At 35.0% G+C, this 24,579-nt stretch overlaps 1 protein-coding gene across 8 annotated transcripts in view; it reads right to left on the bottom strand.

Moving 5' to 3' along the window:
- Window positions 1–309: 309 nt before the first annotated feature.
- Window positions 310–24,579, bottom strand: part of ZMAT1 (zinc finger matrin-type 1) — a 36,821-nt gene continuing 12,551 nt past the window's right edge. Inside the window, exons 2-7 of one of the 8 annotated variants that reach the window (XM_081808509.1) lie at window positions 20,918–21,024; window positions 14,403–14,504; window positions 14,151–14,325; window positions 12,144–12,428; window positions 4,261–4,360; window positions 310–2,858 (exon numbers count right to left, since the gene is read on the bottom strand). In XM_081808509.1, coding sequence (XP_081664635.1) covers window positions 1,532–2,858; window positions 4,261–4,360; window positions 12,144–12,428; window positions 14,151–14,325; window positions 14,403–14,504; window positions 20,918–21,024 — 2,096 coding nt within the window. In that variant the 3' untranslated portion in view covers window positions 310–1,531. Of the gene's footprint in view, window positions 2,859–4,260; window positions 4,361–9,266; window positions 11,345–12,143; window positions 12,429–14,150; window positions 14,326–14,402; window positions 14,505–20,917; window positions 21,025–24,579 lie in introns of those variants that run through there. The other 7 variants (XM_081808510.1, XM_081808511.1, XM_031032812.2 and 4 more) reach the window with 7 other exon arrangements.

The raw sequence follows: 24,579 nt of genomic DNA, 5'->3' as shown, positions 1-24,579 counted from the left end.
AAAAAAAAAATAAAAACTCAAAAGAATTTTTTATTATAAAAAAAATAAAGGTAATGTACTCTCACAGCCCTCTCCCACTTAGAAAATTCTTCCTTCTCCAGTTTCAAGTTATTTAGTTGGTCAATTTTTTTAACTTAAAAGTGAACTCAAGTCTGCTTCTTCTACTAAGCAAGATGTGAAATAAATGAAATTATTACAACCTTACATTATGATCTCCCAAGAGGTGCAAACTGTATAATTGTTTCCCCTCTCATTCCCAAAATAAAATCATCTTTGGCTGGGAAATGATTGGTTACACAAAACAATATATAGAAATTAAAACACTTTAATATAATATAAACATTTCCAGAATATAGACTGATTTTGTATCAGTACATTTTGAGAGCTTTTTAAAACTATATATCATCTAAATTTATTATAGACTGTTTCATTTTCACTTTCAGAACTAGAAAATATAAAAATACACTGCAAATTAGATTTAACAAACAAAAAAATCAGTCTAAATCGCTTCATACATTTTTCTTGGAGAAAACCAAGAAACAAACACACAACAACAATAATAAAATACCAACACTATCACAAACCCAAACAAGGAATGGATTCTCTAATGCCTGGTAATTCTCTCATTTAAAATAAATTATCTCCCATGGGTAAATAATTCATCACCACAGCAATTTGATGAATAGAAGTAGAGACAACCTCATTAAGCAAAATTACATTATATGTAAGAAACGTAATTTTTCTTTCCTTTTTTTTAAGAAAATGAAGAAAAGTAACTTAAGGAAAAGGCATATTGAATACTTTTACTTCACTTGGCTTTTGTTAGAGGTTAAAGTTAACTGTTCACTTAGGAAAATTCAAATAACAACAATTTCATGAAACCAAACTCTTCAACTTATTTCTTCAATTCAACCTTAAGGGAACAAAACTAAAAAGTTCAAAATCCAAGAGTAGACTCATCCCAAAGCATTATCTTTCTTCAACAGGTTTACTTTTCTTTTCTATTCTTGTGTTCTTATGTTCTTCTTTCTCAGAGGCTAGGTTTATGCTTGTTTCTTCTTTCAATTCATTTTCAATTTTTATACCCACCAAAAAAACTAAGCTTTCCTGAATTGACAATAACCATATTCACCTCTTCTCTTCTTCATTGGATGTTTTTGTTTTTTGTCTAAATCCATTTTCTAAACTGATTTCTTCAATTCATCCTTAGGCAAACAAAATGAAATGTTCAAATTCCTAGAACAGATTCCTCCCAAAACATTGACTCTCGTCTTTTCTTCAACAGGTTTCCTTTTCTCTTATGTTCTTGTCGTGTTTTTGTTTTTCTTACATTCTTTCTCAGAGGGTAGGTCTAAACTTGTTTGTTTCTTCTTTCAATTCAATTTCAATTTATACACACAAAAACTAAGCTTTCCTGAACTGACATTGACTGTATCCACTGCTCCTTTTCTTCACTAGATGTTCTGTTTGTCTAAATCCATGTTCTTAACTGATTTCTTCAATTCATCCTTGGGTAAACAAAACTAAAAGCTCAAAATCCAAGAATAGATTCATCCCAAAGCATTTCCTCTTCTGTCTTTTCTTCAACAGATTTCTTTTTCTCTTTCTTGTGCTTACGTTCTTCTTTCTCAGTGGGTACACCATGGCTTTTTTTCTTTTTTCGATGTTTAAGCTTTCCTGAACTGACACTGACTTTATCTCCCTCTCTTTTCCTTTGTCGGATGCTCTTGTCCTTATCTAGATCAGTATCCTCATAACTCTTTTTCCTTTTATGCTTGGACTGCTCTTCTTTCTCTGGCCTTTCTTCACTTTCCTCCAGGTGTCTTCTTCTTTTCTGATGTTTCCGTTTATGATCTGCTTGATGGTCACTGGTACTGTTTTCTGAGGAGAGGTGCTTGTAAACTTCAGATTCTACACTGTATGGGCCAGAGTTATTTTCTTGCTGACTAAGGCTCAGGGGTACTGGTTTTTCTGGGAAATAGTCTCTGATGGGTTGACAAGAGGTCATGGAATCTAGTCTCTGTTTGCTGTCATTAGTTGGTAAGCAATGAGGTAACTGGTTTTCTACTGCTTGTGAAATACTGTATGATCCTGTATAGGTCTGGGAAGTCTCAAATGGGAGTTTTTGCTCAAATATTTTATGTTTGGGTCTGGAATCAACCATTTCTTTGTACTTATGGGTTTCCGTAGAGCTATCACTAATCTTTCTAAAACAAGTCTTTGGCTCTAGTCCTCTGGCTTTCTGCACTTTGATGTAATCTTCAAGTTCATCTTGGAAAGAATCATAAGTCCTCTTTGAATGAGCTGGTAACCGGTGATGTAATTGGCTTTCCACTGGTGAAATATTATATGGTTGTTGGTAGGTCTGGGAAGTCTCAAGTGAAAATCTTTGCTCAAATATTCTTTGTCTGGGTCGAGAATCAACTTCTCTGTACCAACGGGTTTCCATAGAGTTCTCTCTTATCTTTCTGAAACAAATCTTTGGATCTAGTCCTCTGGCTTTCTGCACTTTGATGTAATCTTCCAGTTCATCTTGGAAAGAGTCATAGGTCCTCTTTGAATGAGCTGGTGAGCAATGAGGTAATTGGTTTTCTCCTGTTTGTGAAATATGGTATGATCCTGGGTATGTCCGGAAAGACTCACATGGGAGTCTTTGTTCAAACATTCTATGTCTGGACCTGGAATCAACTACTTCCCTGTACCCACGGGTTTCCAGAGAATCCTCTTCCATCTTTCTGAAACAAGTCTTGGACTCTGATCCTCTGGCTTTCTGCACTTTGATGTAATCTGCACATTCATCTTGATAAGAGTCTTGTGTCTTCTTTGAATTCTTCACTAGGTTGATAACAATGGATTCTCTGCAAAGAAGACAGTAGAAAGTTCTTGTTACTAGGTTATTTTATTCTGAATATTTTCTTTGCTTTCAAAAAGATTAGCTTAGGATGGGTTAGCCTGGTGATGGGTATTGAGGAGGGCACATTCTGCATGGAGCACTGGGTGTTATGCACAAACAGTGAATCATGGAACACTACATCTAAAACTAATGATGCAATGTATGGGGATAATATAAGAATAAAAAAATTTAAAGAAAAAAGATTAGCTTGGAAAAACAAAAACAACAAAAGCCCAAACAAATTTAAAAAACCTACTGCAATATAAAAGCTATAAATCATCACTTTTTATGCCAAAAAGCAGCAGCAGGGATAGTCAGATATTTCCCATGTACCTCACAATTTTTTACACACAAAAAATTTTCAGGGCTGAGATAAAAAGGGAAGATGCAGACATAGCTGCTACTGTCTTAGTACTTAAATTGTAAGGCATGTTGGGATATGCGGGAAAGGACCAATAATATTTAATGCCCCAAAGATGGTCTGATCTGAATGTCACATTGTTTTAAAAGTTTTAATTAGTCCTTGTATAGATCTATAAATATAATGGCTATTTATTCTGGAACTCTGAGATTAAAAAAAAAAGAGTCTGAAGATTAATTTGGTGAATCAATTTAGCTCCTAAGTATTCAGACTCAAAGTAGATATATTTTCTACCAGAATAAAATAATGTAACAGAAACACTATGCTTTGATTTTTAAAGCAACAAACCAAAAATACAATAGTTAAGTGCCCCTCTGTCCTGCTACCTGACTTATCCAGTCCTTAATTGTCCACTTAATCCTCTCCTCCTTAAAACAATAAAATAGAATGGAATATTTATCGAGCTCCTATTATATGCCAGGCCAGGCACCTTACAGAAATTTTTAATATTTCATTATAACAACTTCATATTGGAGCTGTCCAAAGTTATACACTTGTTAGAAAGACAGATCTGATATTCCAATCCAGGTCTGTCCAACAGCAAGACCTTTTTTCTTAACTACTGTACCTCGCTGGAAGGATGATGAGCAGATCACTTTATCTCCTGGAACTAAGAACCTTCCAGGACTTAATTGAGTTTGTATGGCTCAATGAGAATGATCCTTTAGCATCTCCCCAGAGAAGGATAATGCTGTCTGGTCAGGAGGGGTGCCAATTAGCCAGCTCTGCCAGTATACTATCATGGCTAGAAAAGTCCCTAGGGGATTCAAATACCATCACCTCTAGCAGTATCAAATACCATCACCTACAAATACCATCACCTATAGCAGTATCAACTCATAGGGAAATGAATGCCTAGAAAGTTTGTAAGGTACATGCAAGGGTATTTGACAGAAGCCCTGCTCTTTGGTGTCACAGGAGGATTTTGGTAAAAAAAAATACTTACTTAATTTGGTGTTCACTTCCTTGCATATGGGATCGGAACATTTCTAAAGATGTAAAGGTGATATTACAAATATGGCAAACGTAGGTTCTCATACTAAATGCTGAAAAAATAGAGAGTCCAAGTTAAGGAGGTCAATATGGACACACTTAGAATCACAAAGCTGGACAGGAATTTACTGAGATCATCTACTGAAATTTCCCAATTTAAAGATAAGGCCCAGAGAGGTCAAATGACTTGGTCAAAGTCAAAGAGCCAGTTAGTAATAGAGATAACCTCTCAGCGCCCATACTTCTTAATTTAGAGCCCAGAATTCTTTACACTACACCACACTGCTTCTCTAGGCTTGGCCTCTTTCCTAAGAAACTGCTATCTGCCTGCCTATTGTTTCTACATGAAAGTGTAGCAGGCACTTCAAATTTAGTACACCCAACCAACGATTGCCTCTTAATCCCTTAACCAACCTTTTTGCTTGCTCCTAATTCTCTTTCCACCCAGTAAAAACCTGAAAGTTCCCAAAAGATCAAACAAAAGCAAATTTTTACTCTCTTACCTGAAATCACTGTAGTGCATTAGTTTACCAAAAGTAATTTCCACAGACAGATTTTAGAAAGGAGAGAGGTTCAGTGAGCCCCACTCTCAGGATAAAAGCTGAAAGCAAAATTCTAAAAACTACTAGTTACCACTTCAAAAGAGTCAAGAACTATAGAATAGGCATACCAGCTACCTCTCTATTCTGCTTCTTAGGTAGAATTGAAAGCAGGGGATAAATTAATCTTTATTTTCTTAACCTCATTATTCTTCCACTTTCTCTTTGGTCAGAAGTAGCAAATTAATAAATTTCATAAGCCAAATATAAAAAACCCCACCCTAAAGAAGGGGCAATAAATTGGTGGCTGCAGTAATTTTAGGGTCAAGCGAGGTCATCTTTTGAATCAAACAGCACCTTAATCATTCAAAGGATGCTAAATTAATCATTATCGAGTGTATGGGTCTTGTCCAAGCAAAGATTATTCATAGAAACAAAAGAATATTGTCAAGGGGAAAGAAAGATGCTAACTTGGAAGAACATGAGGCCTCTGCTTACTATTGATAGATACTCTAGTGGGCCCAGGAGAGCTCAGCAGGTTATGCCAAAGACTGAATGAATGATTCCTCATAACTATCCTCTCTCCCAGTGCTCTGATTTCATGCTCACCAAGTCACTTTCTGATTATAATTTTGTTTCCCATATTCTTTGATCCCAAAAAAGGGATACCCTGGATGATAGATCCAAGTTTTAAAAACCCTGAGAACTAAAAATATATATATCTTCTCCTACCATAAATCAATATCAGAATGACAATGTATTAACTTAAATTACAATGTTTCCAGACTTCTCTGATAAGAATTACTTGGAGCATTACTTAAATATAGATCCCCAAGCTCCTCCCTTGGAGAACATGATCCGCTGTCTCTAGGAGAGGGAATTTGTATTTTAACAATACCACAGGTAATTATTCTTAGAGAACATGTGGGAAATACACTAAGGGAATACCTTTCTAGTTCCTTGATTATTTATAAGTGTTTGCCAAGTTTGTTTGTGGTCTGGTCAGTCCCTGATTTGAGGCTGATCTACCGTGAAGATTCTGGACTTCCTGCAAAGCTAAGGACTAAATCCAGGACTATGCATGCTCACAACAAACCTTTTCAAAAAATTAATATCCTTATCTAACAAGTGCGAAAATTAAGACTCAGATTTGCTTGGCCAACACCATACATTTTGAGAGCACCCAAGTTATGCAAGATAAGCAGGACACCTGGTTTCCTCTAGGTTAGTGGTTCTCAATGCTAGCTACACATTAGAACCATGTGGAAAACTTTAAAAATATTCATGTTACAGGTCCACGTCAGCCCATTTAAATCAGAATCTCTAGGAATTGAACCAGGCTTTCTTACTTTTTGAAAGCGTTTTTAGATGATTTTTTTTTTTTTATACAGCCATTGTTGAGCACCACTGCCCTAATATCAAGCCAATGATCTTCATTATGATTATAAACTCAGATTATATTTCAGGGGTTTTACATATTTGTTTAGTGCTTATAAAGTATATAGTATACATAATATTCTCCCCAGTTCCTCCTTTGTTTCTTTACAAATTATATTGGAAGATTGTAATATAGGTAATATAGGGGTTTAGAGAAGCTGCAGGTCACATATAAAAGGTCCAGAGGCAGTTCTGGAACTCTGGTCTGATTACTATTACCTTAGCCCTTGTCTTTTTCATACCCTGATATTCTTTATCTTTTTCTAGATATAGACATCTCAGAAAATAATATATAAAAATGGTGTAAACAATTTCTGTGAAGATATGAAGTCTATTTATTGGCTCCAAGTTCAGAATTCCTGGTCTAATCCTTCTGTAACCTGCCTCCACTATGTTTCTTTTTCTTTTCCTTTTTTAATTGAAATATAATTAATAGTGTTACATTAGTTCCAGGTGTACAATATAATGATTCAACAATTTTATACATTATTTAGTGCTCACCAAGATAAGTATACTCTAAATCTCTTTAATCCACTATGCTTCTTACACTTCATCCAGAAACTCAAGCTTCTTTGCATCTCATAGCTTTCAGAATCTTCTATAACCTAACACTTGTGGTGCCCATTTTTCTCCTAATCACAGCTCTATCTTATAACTCCCCAGACTAAGATCTTTGTTTTCAAAGCACAGATTGGGGAAGTACATGTCTTTATAGTCTAACGTTGTGGTCCTCAATCTTAGCTCTATATCCTAATCAATTGGGGAGTTAAAAAAGAGAAAACAAAACACTAATGTGTAGGTCCTATGGATTCTAATTTAATTGATTTGAGGAATGGCCTGAGCATTGAGATTTCTAAAAGCTCCCTGTATGTTTCTAACATGTAGTCAAGGTGAGAACCATCGGTCTAATAGCTTAAATGGAAAATAATCAATTGAGAGCTACATATAAGCAAAAATGCAACTTAATGTGGGATTTACTTTATGAAGTAAAGTAGAAAAAGTCTAATTTACCTGTTTTTAAGTTACGACAGGAGAAAAAAAAACATTTTAAAAAAAGTAACATTTGTTAAGGACCTATTCTGTGATGGATACTGTACTGCTTCTTCATCCTTTGACAATACTGTGAAGTAGCCTTATTTTTACTTTACACCTGAGGAATCTGAGGTACAACCGGGTAAGTGACTTGAAACATATCTCCCAATCTATGTTTATTCTTCTACATGACACTGCCTCTCAATAAACAATTAGCAAATACTGAGAAAAACTATGTACTTATTACCATATAAAGTGCTGAGATGGATATTGCAGAATAAAATATAATCCCTTGTCTCAAGGAGGCTAATTCAGTTAAGGGGCTAAAATTAATGCAATTGTCAACGAAAAAGTGAAGTCTATGAGGAATCAGAGGAGGGGGAGAATACCAGCAGCTAGAGCAGTGAGGGAAGTTATGATGGATCTTGGAGGACAAGAAGGATTTGAATTGTAAGGAAGGCAGATAAGGGCATTCCAGGGGATGAAAACAGTATCAGATATGGGAGAGACAGAAATGAGCATGATGTGTTGACTTCAAATAATCTGTTCAACAAACGCTAAGCACCTTAGCGTTAGCTAATCTAGCATTATGCTAGATTCTAGGGTTACAAGATGAATAAAATGGGCAGGTTGCTCACAAATCCAAGTGAGAAACATATATAAACAAAGAATTTCAATCTCATTTGGTAAAAGGTAAGAGGTGTGCTTAAGGAGTATGGAAGCTCAAAGAAGCAGAGTATGGGGGTCTGAAGAAGGCTACTGGAAGAGATGATGCCTTCAACTTGGAAGGATGAACAATAGTTAACTTGACGAAAAGAGTTGAGAAGAGTACTGTACGGAGAGGGACTAGCATGATAGAAGCATAGAAGTGTTTATAAGAACTTCTTAAAATTTGGAATTGTTGTGGAATAAAATATAACAGGACAAGATGGAAGAAGCAAAAAGATGTCAGATCAGAGAGATGTATAGGTTATGCTACAGAGCCTAGACTTTTTATCCTGTGTATTGGGAAACCTTGAACTGTTTTAAGTAGTAAGTGACATGGTCAGCTGTGTGTTTGAGAGAAGTCTCTCCTCTAGCTGCAATATGGATAAATTTGAGAGGAACAAGCCTCAAAGTAAGGAGACCACATGTATGTAAATAACTAGATGAGGCAAGAGATAAGGAGGGCATGAGCTAGAACACAGTAGGGATAGAGAAGAGCAAGGAGACTGGTGAAATATACCATTAAAACTGGCAAAACTAAAAAAAAATAAAAACTGGCAAAACTTGGTAACTGATTGAATGTGGGAGATAAGTTTACCTGAAGGGTGTGAGAAGGGAAGTGTAGAAGAGTGGAAGAGAGTCCTGGAGAGTGGTGTGGGTTTTAAAATCACGGCTGAGAGGAAAGTGAAGGAAAAAGTAAAGGATTAAATAGGACTACAAGTCCACAGAGATTGGATCCCAAGACTCTGTTGAGGTACCCAATCTCTAGCTTTACATAATTTTCCATAGCGTCACCCAGTATCCTGAATGTAAAAGTAGAAAAGGTGGACTGTGGAATTTATTCAGGGTTGAAATCTTGCTACTAAGGAGTGAGAGAATAACAATGAGGTATATGTAAAGCCTTCCAGAAGGTTGTTACAACATTGAAGTGTGAAATGATGGTAGTGGAAATGTAATGGAAAGGAAAAATAGTTCTAATAAGACTTGATAAGACTTGCTGATGGACAGGATATAGGAAAATTGAGTAGTTGAAGATGCCCTCAAAGATTCAAATGTAGGTGACTAATAAATGGTACAATTGGCAAAGACAGGAATCTTGGGAAATTCAAGTTGGTTTTAGAGAAGATTATTAATTCAATTTTAGGTATGTTGAGTCACAGGTGAAGGTGAGATATCTAAGTGCAATAATGAGGCTAGAAATTAGTAAGATAAACAAAACAAATACAATAAATAAAAAAATACATACATACTTTAGTTCCATATCGTTATGGTAGCCATTCCTGTGCTAATAAGATCTGGCCCGGATGAGGGACATGAAGAAAGCAGTGAGAATGATGAAGAAAGAGAGATTAGGTATAGTAGGAACATATATAAACAAAACAGATGGAAAAAAGGCAGAGACAGAAAGAAGGGAGAAAATGGGGTGATGAATGAAATAGTTAAGGTGTCATGTATCAAATGGTTTCTGTCTTACCACTTGCTCGCTTATAATATGGGCTTCTGCTGTTCTGTTCTTTGAAATTCTCATTAGCTAATTTAAATTCTCCAGCTATTTTTTAATCCTCAAATGTTTACTGTTCTTAAAATGGGACAGTTAAAAGCAGGGCTGAAAATTTGTTCTTTGAGCTCTATTATGCTAATGGTCAGCACTCCCTCCCTGGCCAGATGAAAATTTCACCAAAATTCTCCTTCTCTTATTCTAATAACCTTGAAACTTCAGAATGCTAACATGACTCTCCCTTTAGAAGTGACCAGAGTATGTACACTTCTCATAGTTGACTCAGTTCCAATTTTACCTAATGCTGTCCATTAAACTAGAAGGTACTTATTTCAGATATCCTCACCCCAGCAATAGGAAAAATATCCTAACAAGTTAAAGTTTGTCATTTCTCCAAACATCTACTACTTTCAGAAGCCCTACCACTTTTATTTCTACACTTGCCTAAATCAACATTCTTCAAATTCCTAGATAAAAACACAGATCTCTATGTAACTTTTTGAGATATGTTGAATCACATTAATTAGGAAACTTAAATAGTACCAATGCAGGGTTAGCACTCAATATATCAAGATTAGTAGTTCACTGATTCTATATTAAACTAATCGCTATTGAGGTAGGCCTACTCTGTGCCAGTTTCTATCTCTAGCACCGGAAATACAGATGAGTTAAGTGAAATCCCTTCCCTCAAAGATCTTACACATTCTAGTGGGAGATAAAGACACACAGAGAGAAAATTAGACATGCAGGCTAAGGAAACACAGAAGATAAGTCTTGAAGGGAGTGAAAAGGCTTCCCGGGAAGTAGTATGTTAAAGAATGAGTTAGGAATTAGATAAAGAAGAGGAACATGGAGATGTTCCAAAATGGCAGCATGAAAAAGGGCAGAGAGACAAGAAATAGGGTAATGGTTTCTGGAAACCATAAGCAGTTTGCAGGTTCTGACCTATACAGATCACGGCAGGAAGTAAGAGGGGATAAGCCTGGAGAACATAGGCAGGGAATGATGGTAAAGAGCTATGAAGCTTAGATTTTTATCCTCAGAAAAAGGAGAAACAAGTGAGGATTTTAAAGTAGGGAATGACCTGGAAGGATGTGCACTTTAGGTGAAACACTCTAGTGGTTAAATTGAGGGTAGATTTGGAGAGACAAAACTGATGGCAGGGATAGTAGTTAGGAGGCTGTGGCAATATTCTAGAACAATGCTTCTCAAAATTTAATGTGAGTACAAATCCCCTAGGGATCTTGTCAAAATGCAGTTTCCGTTCCAGCAGGTCTGCAGTGAGGCTTGAGATTCTTTTTTCTAACAAGCTCCAAGTGATGCTGATGATGCTGGCCACAAACCACACTTTGAGTACCAAAGCTCTAGGAAAGATGTTGAGGGCCTGACCTAGTATGGGAAGAGTAGGGCTGCAGATAAGGGACCAGGTAAAACAGTCATGGCTTGGTGTTTCATTAGATATAAAAAGTGAAGAAGGTAGTGTTGGGGGATTCACAGTTAACTACAGGTTTCTACTATGAATAACTGAGTGGAATTGAAATGGATATGAGGTATCCAGGTAAAGCAGTAGCTGCCAGTTGGATATGAGTCCAAAGCTTGACAGAAAGGTTATAAGCATACAGGTAAGAGATGAAATCAGGGGAACAGCTTAGATCATGTTTGTAGAGTAAGGCCAAGAATGGAGCCACAGGAACACCTACATTTAGGTAATGAATTAAAAAAGAGCCCCCAAAGAAAACAAAAGAAACAGAAACACAGAAGAAGAACCAGAGCATAAGGAGTTACATATGACAAAGAATAGGGCTTCAAGGTGGGAGTAATGAACATTTTCACATGAAGCAGAAAGGTCTAGTAAGAAAAGAATTGAAAAATAACAGTGAGTGGAGGAAAAGAAGTGGGAAGAAGAGAGAATATGAAAAAGGAATAAAATACACTAGTAGTGAGAAGGTGCCTGTGGGGGAAAAATGAAAAAAAAAATGGTTAGAAGAGCAAGTGGATTATTCCAGTCAGGATCAGAATCTTTATTGTGCCTGAATTCTTGCCAGTCTTTCTAGCTCCTTTGTTAATTCTCTCTCCTTCCCACTTCCACCAATCTAAATCATATACATCCTCTATGAAGGTTTTCTGAACCATGATGTTTCACTCCTCTAGTTACCAAAAATATGTACATAAAAATTCATGTCTGTAGCCTCTTGCAATGAAGTGTTATTAACCCAACTAGTTTAGACACTTGCTCCTTCAGGGAAAATGGTATATCCTCATTTGTATTCCCAACAATGACTAGCCTAGCACCTTAGAGACACTTAAGCCATACTTAGTGACTGAATAATGTAACCACATGACACTAGTTAAAAATACTTCCTTATGTACCTATGATATAACATGGAACCACGGCAATACCTATATTTGATTCTATAATTCATAAAGGTCATCTAAACTTTCTGAATCTCATTTTCTAGAAAACCAACAGACAGAACTAGATGGACTCTGAAGTCCTTACTCATCTAAAATTGTATAATCCCATCACTGCTATCAAACTACAGCAAATTGATATATACATAAACCAGTATGTTTATAAAATATCAACTTCCTATGAAAGAATTTTGGGATATTTTTACTGTTTACCATTTGCATCTGATTTTGCTGGAAGAGGTTTCTCTCTTATGTTGTCTACAAACTTCTTCCTAGCTTCATTTCTTTTGTGTTTTTTCCCAACATAATGCTGTTGGGCCATTAATGGACTATTAAAGGAAGCAGGACAGAGCTTGCAATACTTGTTTGGATTATTCAAATCCAAAGCACTGCTGGAAGAGGAAGGCATAGTCTTGTCTTTAATCCCACCTGGAGGAGGCTTGACGGCAAGGGGCTTCACAAAAGTTGATTCTGCAGAAGTAGTAAGAGGCACACCTGCTGAAATAGTTGTAATGAGAAGTGATCAACATATATTCAGCTATTAGAGCTGCATTCATTACAAAGTACTAGGGGAATTCAGAATTCTTTGAAAACTGCTATCTTTGGACTTTTTTCCACACAGGGCTGTTGGATAAAGGTACTCAGGTTAAAAAGAATTTCCTTCTGTGAGAATAGAAATTTGAATACAAGTCTGTCACCAAGTTTCTTCAACAAAGGTAGAGGGAGGAATATTCAGCATCAGGCATTGGCTAATTATATTCACTGGAAAAATCGATGAAAGCACGAGAGCTTAGGATGATTCTTAAAATCAGTGAGGGTAAAACAGATGGTACCAACTTCTAAGCTGGTGTCTTTCTTGAGTACCCCAGTAAGTCTATCCAGTCCAGATTTGTGGTGTTTGTATCAAAATAAAATTTATGCAGTTGTTTAAGGCTATAAAGTTATATGTTTCCACAATTATAGTTATTTCAGAGCTCTTACATTTAGTATCCTACCTGAGCTCAAATTGATGAATTTGGGGGACTGAAAATAAGACTTTACAAGATGCTTTCTATTGTAGGGCATATGGATTCTAACCCTCCTTAGATGACAGGAAGAAAAACAAATATACAAAAATTAGAGAGACTAGAATAAGTTTAAAAATAATTCTGGTTTAATTTTTTATTATTGTTCACAGTATTATTATTCATAGTATTCTTTTATTTATTTATTTATTATGTTCAGTTAGCCACTGTATAGTACATCATTAGTTTTTGATGTAGTGTTCAATGATTCATTAGTTGCGTATAACACCCAGTGCTCATCATTATTAAGAAAACAGTATATTTTAAGTTTGGATGAGGCCTACAGTATGGATTGGAAATTAATGTTGGTAAATTTTCCATACTAGTCATGCCTTATTCCTAAAGTGTTGAAGCTAGTGAGAATGTGGTAAATTATTTATTCCAGAGGATTAATCATCTTGTTTTTTCTTCTGGCACACAAATTTTTCAAAATACAAGTTTGATTTTCCAGGGTGTACTCTGCCATCTTAGGCCAGAAGTGAGATCTTCAGGCTAGATTTCTCATGTGCTGGTGACTCAACATCACTGGAAGGAGGAAAGAGGCAACGTTTTACGGTTCTCTGTATCTTTGGGATCTAGCATAAAATAAGTACCCATTACTGATTGATGATGTTGGTGGTACTTTATTAGAAGAAAGAAATGAACTATCAGGGTAGAAGGAGATTCTGTAACTTACTATTTTTTTTTGCTTGTAGTTATAGTCAGAAAATGCTACACCATAACTATATTATGGTAAAAATACTGGTGTGAACACACATGTGAGATAATGTTCTAGAAAGTACTAAAGAAGTAAAAATGAGATAGATGGCAAGGGAAAGAAGAAGGAGCTAAGTAAGATTTTATGATTTGATTAGAAAATGGAGAGCTCAGGCTGCTTTTTGTTGTTTCTTTATAGCAGCATAGCAAATCACCTGCTTTCATTTGTATTTAATAAACTAAAAAGGAAAGGTCATAACATTTCTTAAAATTTAGCTAGCAATTATAATCTCTATATTAAACGACAAAGATACAGAAAGAGATTAACTGGGCAGAAGAAGAATAATCAAGTTATTACTCCAGAATGAAAGTCTCTCCAATAAAAAAATGGATAGCAAAGTTGGACAAAAAATGGTAAGGAGACCCTGTATTGAAGCTAAAGAGGTGAATGTAATCTTACCCATCTCTGGCTGAAATCCTGATGGAGATACCTGATCATTCTCCTCCATTAATTGCTTCAGTTTTTTAGCATGGACTTTTCCCACATAGTGAGACTGAGCAACAACTGGGGAGCTAAATATCATGTTGCAGAGATCACAAAATTTGTTTCTGTCTGCTACTTCACTCCTGTGGACCTGAAATAAGCACAATCTTGTTAGAATGATTTGATAACTCAAAGTTTAGAACTACGACATCAATATAGGCCACTTACCTGAAAATTCCTAACATCCATCTTCATTTTCTTACCAGGCACTTCATTTTGTTCCCCATGCATTTGAAAATAAAACCTAACATTTTGAGCATGTTTTTCACTCTGAAAAAAGATATAATATGACTTTGTTTATGCAACAACAGAGGCACTCTGAGTTTACACCTCTTTGAAGTTGAGGACAGCACTTGTGAGTTGTAATATATGTGGTGTGTACCAAGTTTATGAAAGAGCTTCAAATGCTTTTTCAAATCTCTAACTCTCAGTTAAAATGAAATGCTATAATTTAGAGGTCAATAACTTTTATTTTCTTGTTTTTGACAGAGACTCCTGGTTGCTTCCCAATATCAAATTTCTTCTTCTAAGTTACATCTCTTGGGCAATATACCCAGCTAAAAGACTGCATGTTTCAGCCTCCCTTTCAGCAAAATGTAATCATGTGACTAGATCCTGGCCAATAAGATATAATCTGAACTATTGGGTGGAACTTCTGCGAAATCTCTTTAACAGGCTGAGGGATGAGCCCTTCTAACCTTCTTCCCTTCTGTTTCTGGAATTAAGATGGAAAGGTCACAGTTCTAACAGTCATCTTGGACTATAGGGGATCTTGAGGACAAAAGCTAGCTCAGCAGAACAGAAAGACAGAAGACGCCTAGGTTCCTGATGATGTCATGGAACTGTCATACCAGCCCTGCACTGCCTACCTCTCAAATTCTTTTATGTGAAGATTTTAACCCTTCCAGGTTAAGCATATTAGAAAAATCTCTAAAAAATGTGTACAAAATAAATAATAACAAAAATACTCGTGTAGGTAGAAGGGAAACTCACATTTCTGAGCACATGCTATGATACAATCATTATCTATAGAATTTTAAATTATGAAATATATCCATCTTACAGAAAAGTACAGGAAATAATATAGCTGAAGCCCATATCCACCACCCAGTTTTAACAGATGTTAACATTTTGCTATCTTTCTTTCAGATCTTTTTTAAAAGAGGTAAAGTTTTATATATATGATCCTATCTCTTGTTATAAATACCACTCAATATGTGGTTTGTCTTTTAACTTAATGATGATTTTTTAAATGTAAAATTTCGCCACCACATATCTTTATTTTAAAGCTATAGCAATGAGGTGAAACTACTGTACAGAAAGGCAAACAAAGCAATATAATAATACAGAATAATAGCCTCAAAACATATATATGAAATTTAGTATATGACAGAAGTGCCACTACAAATCCATGTAGCAAGAATGGACTGTGAAATATAAGTGCTGGGACACCTGGCTATCTGTATGAAAAAAAGTCATAAAACACCCTCCTCCATATGCAAAATTCAATACGAAATGGAGTAAATACATTAATATGAGAAACAGAACTTTTAGAAAATAGAGGGAAATATCTATATGACAAAAGTGCAAAAAATGGTTGCTTAAACATATAAGTATAAACACAAAGGGAAATATTAATAAGTGCAACACCCTTAAAACTCAAAACTTCTTTGTCAAAGATTAATTGACCCTATAGTTGTGGGTTCATTTTTGGATTTTCTATTCTGTTCTACTGATCTAAGTGCCAGCGGCATACTGTTTTATCACTACAGCTTTGTAATAGAGCTTGAAGTCCAGAATTGTGATGCCTCCAGCTTTGCTTTTCTGTTTCAAGGTTGCTTTCGCTATTCCAGGTGTTTTGTGGTTCCATATAAATTTTAGGATTGTTTGTTCTAGCTCTGTGAAAAATGCTGGTGGTATTTTGATAAGGATTGCATTAAATGTGTGGATTGCTTTGGGTAGTATACACATATTAACAATATTTGTTCTTCCAATCCAGGAACATGGAATGTCTTTCCATTTCTTTGTGTCCTCTTTAATTCCTTTCATCAGTGTTTTATAGTTTTCAGAGTATAGGTCTTTCCCCTCTTTGGTTAGGTTTATTCCTAGGTATCTTATTGGTTTTGGTGCAGTTGTAAATGGGATTGATTCCTTAAACCTCTCTTTCTGCTGCTTCATTACCGGTGTATAGAAATGTAACAGATTTCTGTACGTGGATTATGTATCCTGAGACTTTACTGAATTCATTTATCAGTTCTAGTAGCTTTTTGTTGGAGTTGTTTGGGAAAACTAGACAGCAACGTGGAAAAGAATGAAACTGGACTACTTTCTTACACCATGCACAAAAATAAATTCAAAATGGATTAAAGACCTAAATGTGAGAACTGAAACCATAAAAATTCTAGAGGAGAACACAGGCAATAACCTCCTCTTTGACACCAGCTGTAGCAAATTCTTTCTAGATAGGTCTCCTAAGGCAAGGGAAACAAAAGGAAAAATACACTATTGAGACTTCATCAAAATAAAAAGCTTCTGCACAGTGAAGGAAACAGACAACACAACAAAAAGGCAACCTACAGAATGGGAGAAGATATCTGCAAATGACATACCTGATAAAGTGTTAGTATCCAAAATATATAAAGAACTTCTCAAACTCAACACCCAAAAAATGAATAATTCAGTTAAAAAATGGGCAGAAGACATGAATAGACGTTGTTCCAAAGAAGACATCCAGATGGCTAACAGACACATGAAAAGATGCTCAATGTCACTCATCATCAGGGAAATACAAATTGAAACTACAATGTGATATCACCTTACACCTGTCAGAATGGCTAAAATCAACAAGACAAGAAACAATAGGTATTGGCAAGGATGTGGAGAAAGGGAAACACTCTTGCACTGATGGTGGGAATGCAAACTGGTTCAGCCACTCTGGAAAACAGTATGGAAGTTTCTCAGAAAGTTGAAAGTAAAACTACCCTATGATCCAGCAATTGCACTACTAGGTATTTACCCAAAGAATACAAAAATACTAATTCAAAGGGATGCATGAACACCTATGCATATAGCAGCATTATCTCAATAGCCAAGTCATGGAAACAGCCCAAGTGTCCATTGACTGATGAATGGATAAAGGTGTGTGTGTGTGTCTCTCTCTCTCACACACACACACACACACCATGGAATATTACTCAGCCATCAAAACGAATGAAATCTGGGATGCCTGGGTGGCTCAGCTGGTTAAGTGTCTGCTTTCGGCTCAGGTCATGATCCCAGGGTCCTAGGATCGAGTCCCACGTCGGGCTCCCTGCTCAGTGGGGAGTCTGCTTCTCCCTCTGCCTGTTCTGCCTGCCGCTCCTCCTGCTTGTGCTTGCCCTCTCCCTCCCTCCTTGCTCTCTCTGACAAATAAATAAAATCTTTAAAAAAAAGAATGAAATCTTGCCATTTGCAATGACATGGATGGAGCAGGAGAGGGAGAGTATAATGCTAAGGAAAATAAGTCAGAAAAAGACTAATACCATATGATTTTACTCATATGTGGAATTTAAGAAAACAAATGAACAAAGGGAAAAAAGAGAGAGTGAGGCAAACCAAGGAAAAGACTCTTAACTATAGAGAAAAAACTGATGTTTACCAGAGGGGAGGTGAGTGGGGAGATGGGTTAAATAGGTGATGGGGATTAAGGAGTGCACTTGTTGTGATGAGCATTGGGTGTTGTATGGAAGTGTTGAATCACTATATTGTACACCTGAAACTAATATTACACTGTATATTAACTAACTGTTAAGAACTTAAATAACTTAAGAAACATTCAAAACTTCTACAATACTGTTCTATTTGACATGTGCAATAAATTCTATATACTGAGATCATCTGATAGTATTAACCAAGCTGTATACTAAAGAGGAAAAAAAAATCACCTTTTCAAGTACAGTATTTGTATGGAAATGCTTTCAAATATATGGAAAGTTATATATAGTTTTGATTTGATGATTTAATAACCATAAGCACCAAACTTCCAGATGGCACTGAAATTTAAATTTAAAAATATGCTACATTATCAACAATAGCCAAATTATGGAAGGAGCCCAAATGTCCATCAACTGATGAATGGATAAAGATGTTGTATATATAAACAATGGAATATTACTCAGCCATAGAAAAGAATGAAATCTTGCCATCTGCAATGACATGGATGGAGCTAGAGAGTATAATGCTAAGTGAAATAAGTCAATCAGAGAAAGACAGATACCATATAATTTCACTCACATGTGGAATTTAAGAAACAAAACAAATGAGCAAAGTGGAAAAAAGAGAGAGAGAGAGGCAAACCAAAAAATAGAATCAACTACAGAAAACAAAGTGATGGTTACCAGAGGGGAGGTAGGTGGGGGGTGGGTTAAATAGGTAATGGGGACTGAGGAATGCACTTGTGATGAGCATCAGGTGTCGTATGTAAGTGTTGAATCACTATATTGTTCACCTAAAACTAATATTGCACTGTATGTTAACTAACTGGAATTAAATAAAAATTTGAATAAGAGAAAAAAAATGGTAACCTATAAAATCTATAATAAAATCGATAAGAAATGGAATTTTAAGAGACATGTACAGCCCATTTTCTATTCTTATTAAAACCATATTGCTTTTCAAAAATGTATTTTGGAATTCAAACAATTCAGTTTAAAAGTACTTATTTCATAATACAGTGAACAGCAAACCTGACTCTTAGGAAATCTAGCTTTGCTCTCCCCAAATTTTCCCAGAGCAGAATAGCTTTTCAAAGGTTCAGAATTCTATAAAACATTTTTAAAACCCAGTCTTTCTGAAAACGTATAACCTTTCAAAGTACTAGAGTTGACAATGCTGTAAATATCAATTTCATTTTATAAAGTGCCAATTTTTTAATTGTAGGCTAGTAGCAAACATTTTGTAATTACACAATGTGTAAACTTATCTGTTTGCTTTTTAATATCATAAATTTTTTTTGCAATGTATTTTTATTGCCTGCATTATTTGCAGAGTTCTGTGAAGATAAGGACACTGTATTATTTATAATTCAATCCTTATAACTATCGAAGTTCTGAAGTATTGTAAGTTTTCAATAAGTATTTGTTAATAAAAAATGCTATAACATTACATAATGCTTTGTTGCCATTAAAATATTATTGCCATTAAAATATTACAGAAAAATAAAAAGATGTAATGATAGGACAGGTGTCCAGAATATGCTCTTATATGAAAAAAGAAGTAAAAAACAACATATACAATTATCTTTTGTTAAAGTGTGTGTGTGTGCACATGCACATGCAGAAAGCATACTGGAATCATATCAGCAAAAGAGAAGTTAAATGATGGTTACCTACAAGTGACAGCATTATAACTGAATGTGATTTTCTCATATTTTTGTATATTTTCTACACTGAATAGTACTTCATAAGCCCACAAAAAGCTATTTTCTCAAATTTAAATTCAAATGGTTCGAACCACAGTTATCACAGAGCCCCCTGATTGTGTGTCTCTCTTTACTAACTCTAAATCTTTGAACTATGGGGTCTGAGGATGTACTCAGCACTGTCACATATTTGATTTCACTTAATTCTCATGAGCTCAGTAAGGGAGATTTTACCATCCCTATTTTGCAGGTTCAAGAAACATGCTCAGAGAAGTAAAGTGACTTGCCTAGGGTTACACAACAATGATGGAGTTAAAGCTTGAATGCAGGTCTTCTCAATCCAAAGCCAACAAAATTTCCCTATCTGTAATTATAGTAACTGAATCCCAGTCAACATAAGAACTGAAATATAGCTGCCAATAACATTAGCAATGGGCAAAACGAGGTGTGTTTAAAAAAGTAAAGTTGGCATTGTATTTTTTAAAGCGAATTTATCTAGTACTTCTGGTAACCTAGACACTAGATATGAAAGAAATCAATAGCTAATCATATGATATAGAAATGGGGAGGGGCAACACCAAATGAAAGAAAAGAACACTGGACATGAAATCAGAAGAAATCATTTTTAAGTTTAGTCATGCCAATGATGCTATGAATAATCATGATCCCTCTGGGTCTCAGTTTTTAAATCAATAAACCAAAGGTGTAAGAACATTAAACATTCTCTCTCCTAGCTTTAGAATTCTATGGTTCTGTGATTAAAAAGATGTTGGCTAAGTCAAGTGCAAGACTGGTTTATTTTGTTTTTACAGTCTTCATTTGCTATAAAGGAAGACTCTGGAGTTCTATAATATCCCTTTACTCACATTAAGTTTCGTACTCAAGCTTTATAATGCCTCCCTTATATTTACTATGAGGACATGAAGGATATAGTGGCTTGATGAATACAAAGGGAGGCAGAATGGTGTGAAGAAAAGGAAAGAAGCTTTGGAGTCAAAAAGGCCAATTTTAAACCCAAATTCCCCAAACTTAAGCTAGTAAGTTGCTGTCCCTCTCTGAGCCAGTCTCCTCATCCATCAAAGGGAAATACTATCACCTCTTTCACAGGATTTTCATAAGAATCAAAAATGATAAAATATGAAGTTTATCTGCTACATTTAAAAACCTTTAAATGAGTTTGGAGGATAAACAAATATATAAATAAATATATGTATACATTAAATCATAAAAAATGAAATAAAATAAAAACTTCCTATAGACTCTGTTCCCATTATTTTTAACCTACCTCATAATGTGAAATCCTTTGTGATTCAAACTGTAGCACCACTCCACAAATATTACAAAAGTTATCTGTATAAAGTTCAGTCTTCTCCTCTTCACTCCAAGTCATATCTATGAATAAAATAAAGGAAGGTGAGACTGTATATCACATTAATGAATATTTAGAAGTATCATTTTCATTCTTCAACTATCTATTACTTCATATGTCACCTCAAATCTGAGTGCCTGTGAGGCTACAGTAATAACTTTTTGCTTACTGAGGTTGCAACTTAATATGGGTATATTAAGTATGCTTCTAATGTCTGATATAGTAAGAGTTACTTATTTAGTACGATAAGTCTAGGCCATATCATTCCAAAGGAAAAGTTATGGGGTTATCAGTAACTTCATGAGCTTCATGGGATGATCTAGGGCACCAATAATGAAAGGCAGGATTAAAAAACCCAGCCTTGGAATTTTGTTTTACAAGAGATAATCCTAAGAAAAGCATTGTTTTAAGACTGTCACTTATCTAGAGCTATGGCTATAATGTTATCTAAAAATCATTTGGAACCACAAAGAAACTTTGGTCATGGTGGGCAAACATCCTCCATTATTGTAAAAAGACTAGCATACCCATCTGGCAAAACATGTCTCACACAAGCCCCTCAAAGCTATAAAGTTATGTTCATGTAATGACATCTAGAAATTATGCTATAGTGTTTCTCACTGTAGTAATAACACATACTGAAACTTTCTGCATTTACACTTGAGGTCCACACTTCTACCTAAGATTCTTAACAGGTGCAATGTATTCTGCCAAAGTTTATTAGTTTATCTATAAGTTTCAAATCATAAAACATCAAAATTTTGCTCACTACTTGGCTATTTAAATGAATAAGTTGATACCACATATTTATGGAGCAATGCCAATGATACATTAAATTAATAAACTGAGCATACTGGTAAGATTTTGAATTTCCCTTTAAAATCTTTAGTAAATATTATAGTTTGTTGGCAATATAACTTATTACCTAAGTTAAGTTTCTGTTGTAGAAGAAAAAATATAACACATCCAGTTCCCAACACTAACAAAAATTAATTATACACCACATAGAAAAAATATGGAAAGAAATAAATTTAAAAGTGGTTAACTCTGGGAAATGGGGCTAGAAAAGGAACAAAGGGAGAAACTTTAACATTTTATTCTTTATAGTTACCTTGTTTTAATTTTTGCAAAACACATGTAAACCTTTCTATTTAAAAACTCTTAAAGATATTTATTTTATTAAGATTTATTTATTTTAGAGAGAGAGAGTGTGTATGAGCAGGGGGAGGGGCACAGGGAGAGGGAGAGACAGAAAGAATCCTCAAGCAGACTCCCCACTGAGTGTGGAGCCCAATGCAGGGGGCTCAATCCCAGGACCCTGAGATCATGGCCTGAGCCAAAATCATGAGCCAGCCACTTAACTGACTGCACCACCCAAGCACACCTAAAGATACTCATTTTAAAAGTTATGTCAGATATCTTCAACTAAGCTTAATTTTCAGTATCACTGTATGCACTAAAAAGGCTTTCTTAAAAAATTGCCTGTCCAAGATAAGAATAACTATAATTAACATCACTAATCATCAGGGCAATGCAAATTAAAACCACAATGAGGTATCACTTTACACCTGTGAGAACGGCTAAAATCAAAAACACAAAAATTAACAAGTGTTGGTGAAGATGTGGAGAAAAAGGAACCCTCATACACTGTTGAGAATGCAACACTGGTGCAGCCACTGTGGAAAACAGTATGGAGCTTCCTCAAAACTTAAAAATAGAATTATCATATGATCTAGTAATTCCACTACTGGGTATTTACCCAAAGAAAATGAAAACACTGTGTTTATTGCACCCCTATGTTTATTGCAGTGTTATTTACAATAGCCAAGATATAGAAGCAACCCAAGTGTCTATCCATAGACAAATGGATAAAGAAGATGTGATGTGTGTACACACACACACACACACACACATATACACACAATGGAATACTACTCAGCCATAAAAAATGAAATCTTGCCATTTGTTACAACATGGATGGATCTAGAGGGTAGAATGCTAACTTAAGTCAGTCAGAGAAAAGACAAATACCATACCATTTTACTCATATATGGAATTTAAGAAACAAAACAAATGAACAAAGTAAAAAAGAGGCAAACCCAAAAAGCAGATTCTTAAACACAGATCAAAACCTGGTGGTTTCCAGAGGGGAGGTGGGTGGGTGAAGTAGTGAAATAGATAAAAGCATTAAGAGCACACTTATCTTGAGAGACTATGGACTCTGAGAAACAAACAGAGGGTTCTAGAAGGGAGGGGGATGGGGGGATGGATTAGCCTGGTGATGGGTATTAAAGAGGGCACGTACTGAATGGAGCACTGGGTGTTATACGCAAACCATGAATCATGGAAAACTACATCAAAAACTAATGATGTAATGTATGGTGATTAACGTAACAATAAAAAAAGCCAACAAAACAAAACAAAACAAAGAGTACACTTATCTTGATGAGCACTGAAAAACAGAATTGTTGAATCATTACATTTAGTAATGTAACTAATTACTAATGCAACTAATATAATACTTTATGTTAATTATAGTTTAATAAAAAGAAAGAATAACTGTAATTATGAACATGTCAGAAATGCCTTGACAAACACTTAAAAATTTATCCCTATAATATATCGATAGTATCCCCTCTGAATTATTTTTTTAGATAGTTTTAGAATATATGATTTATCTTTGACTCTAAAATCAGCAAGGTAAAGAGGTTAAAATGTATTTCAGGACTTCCCTTGTTTCAGAATTAACTATTATATGCAATTTGAGCATACTGGTAAGATTTTGAATTTCCCTTTAAAACCTTTAAATAGTAAATATTATAATTTGTTAGCAATATATCTTATTACCAAAGGAAAGCTTCCTTTAAGAAGACAAAAGAAACTACTAATTTATAAGTTCAATAATTCCTAAAATATAACACTCATTTCTCTCTTAAATCAATCTTTAATTCCAGATTTCCCCAGGTCTAAATACTCAATGTTTGAAACTCAATAATTAATTAATTATTAATTAATTAATTAATTAAGGATGAGTATTTTATTTATTTATTTATTTATTTTCAATTTTTTAAATTATTATGTTATGTTCATCACCATACATTACATCATTAGTTTTTGATGTAGTGTTCCATGATTCATTATTTGCATATAACACCCAGTGCTACATTGAAAAAAAAAAAAAAGGATGAGTATTTTAACCCAGCCTTTCATTACCGGTACCCCACATCATTTCCAGGAAGCCCATGAAGTTACTGGCACCCCTGTAACTTTTTCTTTAGAATGGTATTGCCTAGACTTACTGCCTTTGACTCATTTCCTCAAACAAGCTCTTGGTCTTTTTTCTTTATTAAATGGCACAATATTTCAGGCTCAAAGTCTCAGCCATTCTTCTCCCCAGAAAATCACTATTTCACGTCAATTCTAGCTTATAATGTCATTTCCTATCCATCTCTTCCTTTTCACTTCCCATAACACCACTCTAGTTCAGGCCATCAGTGCCTTTATAGGCATCATTTAGCTTTATGATATTTATTGAAGTTAGTTTCAAAGTACTATGGTAGACATTTTGGAAAGAGATA

This window comes from Leptonychotes weddellii, chromosome X (genome assembly GCF_054177405.1).
Source record: "Leptonychotes weddellii isolate Sample4059 chromosome X, ASM5417740v2, whole genome shotgun sequence".
NCBI lineage: Eukaryota > Metazoa > Chordata > Mammalia > Carnivora > Phocidae > Leptonychotes > Leptonychotes weddellii.
The sequence above is the reverse complement of the archived record's forward strand: the minus strand, read 5'-3'. Positions and strand labels throughout refer to the sequence as shown.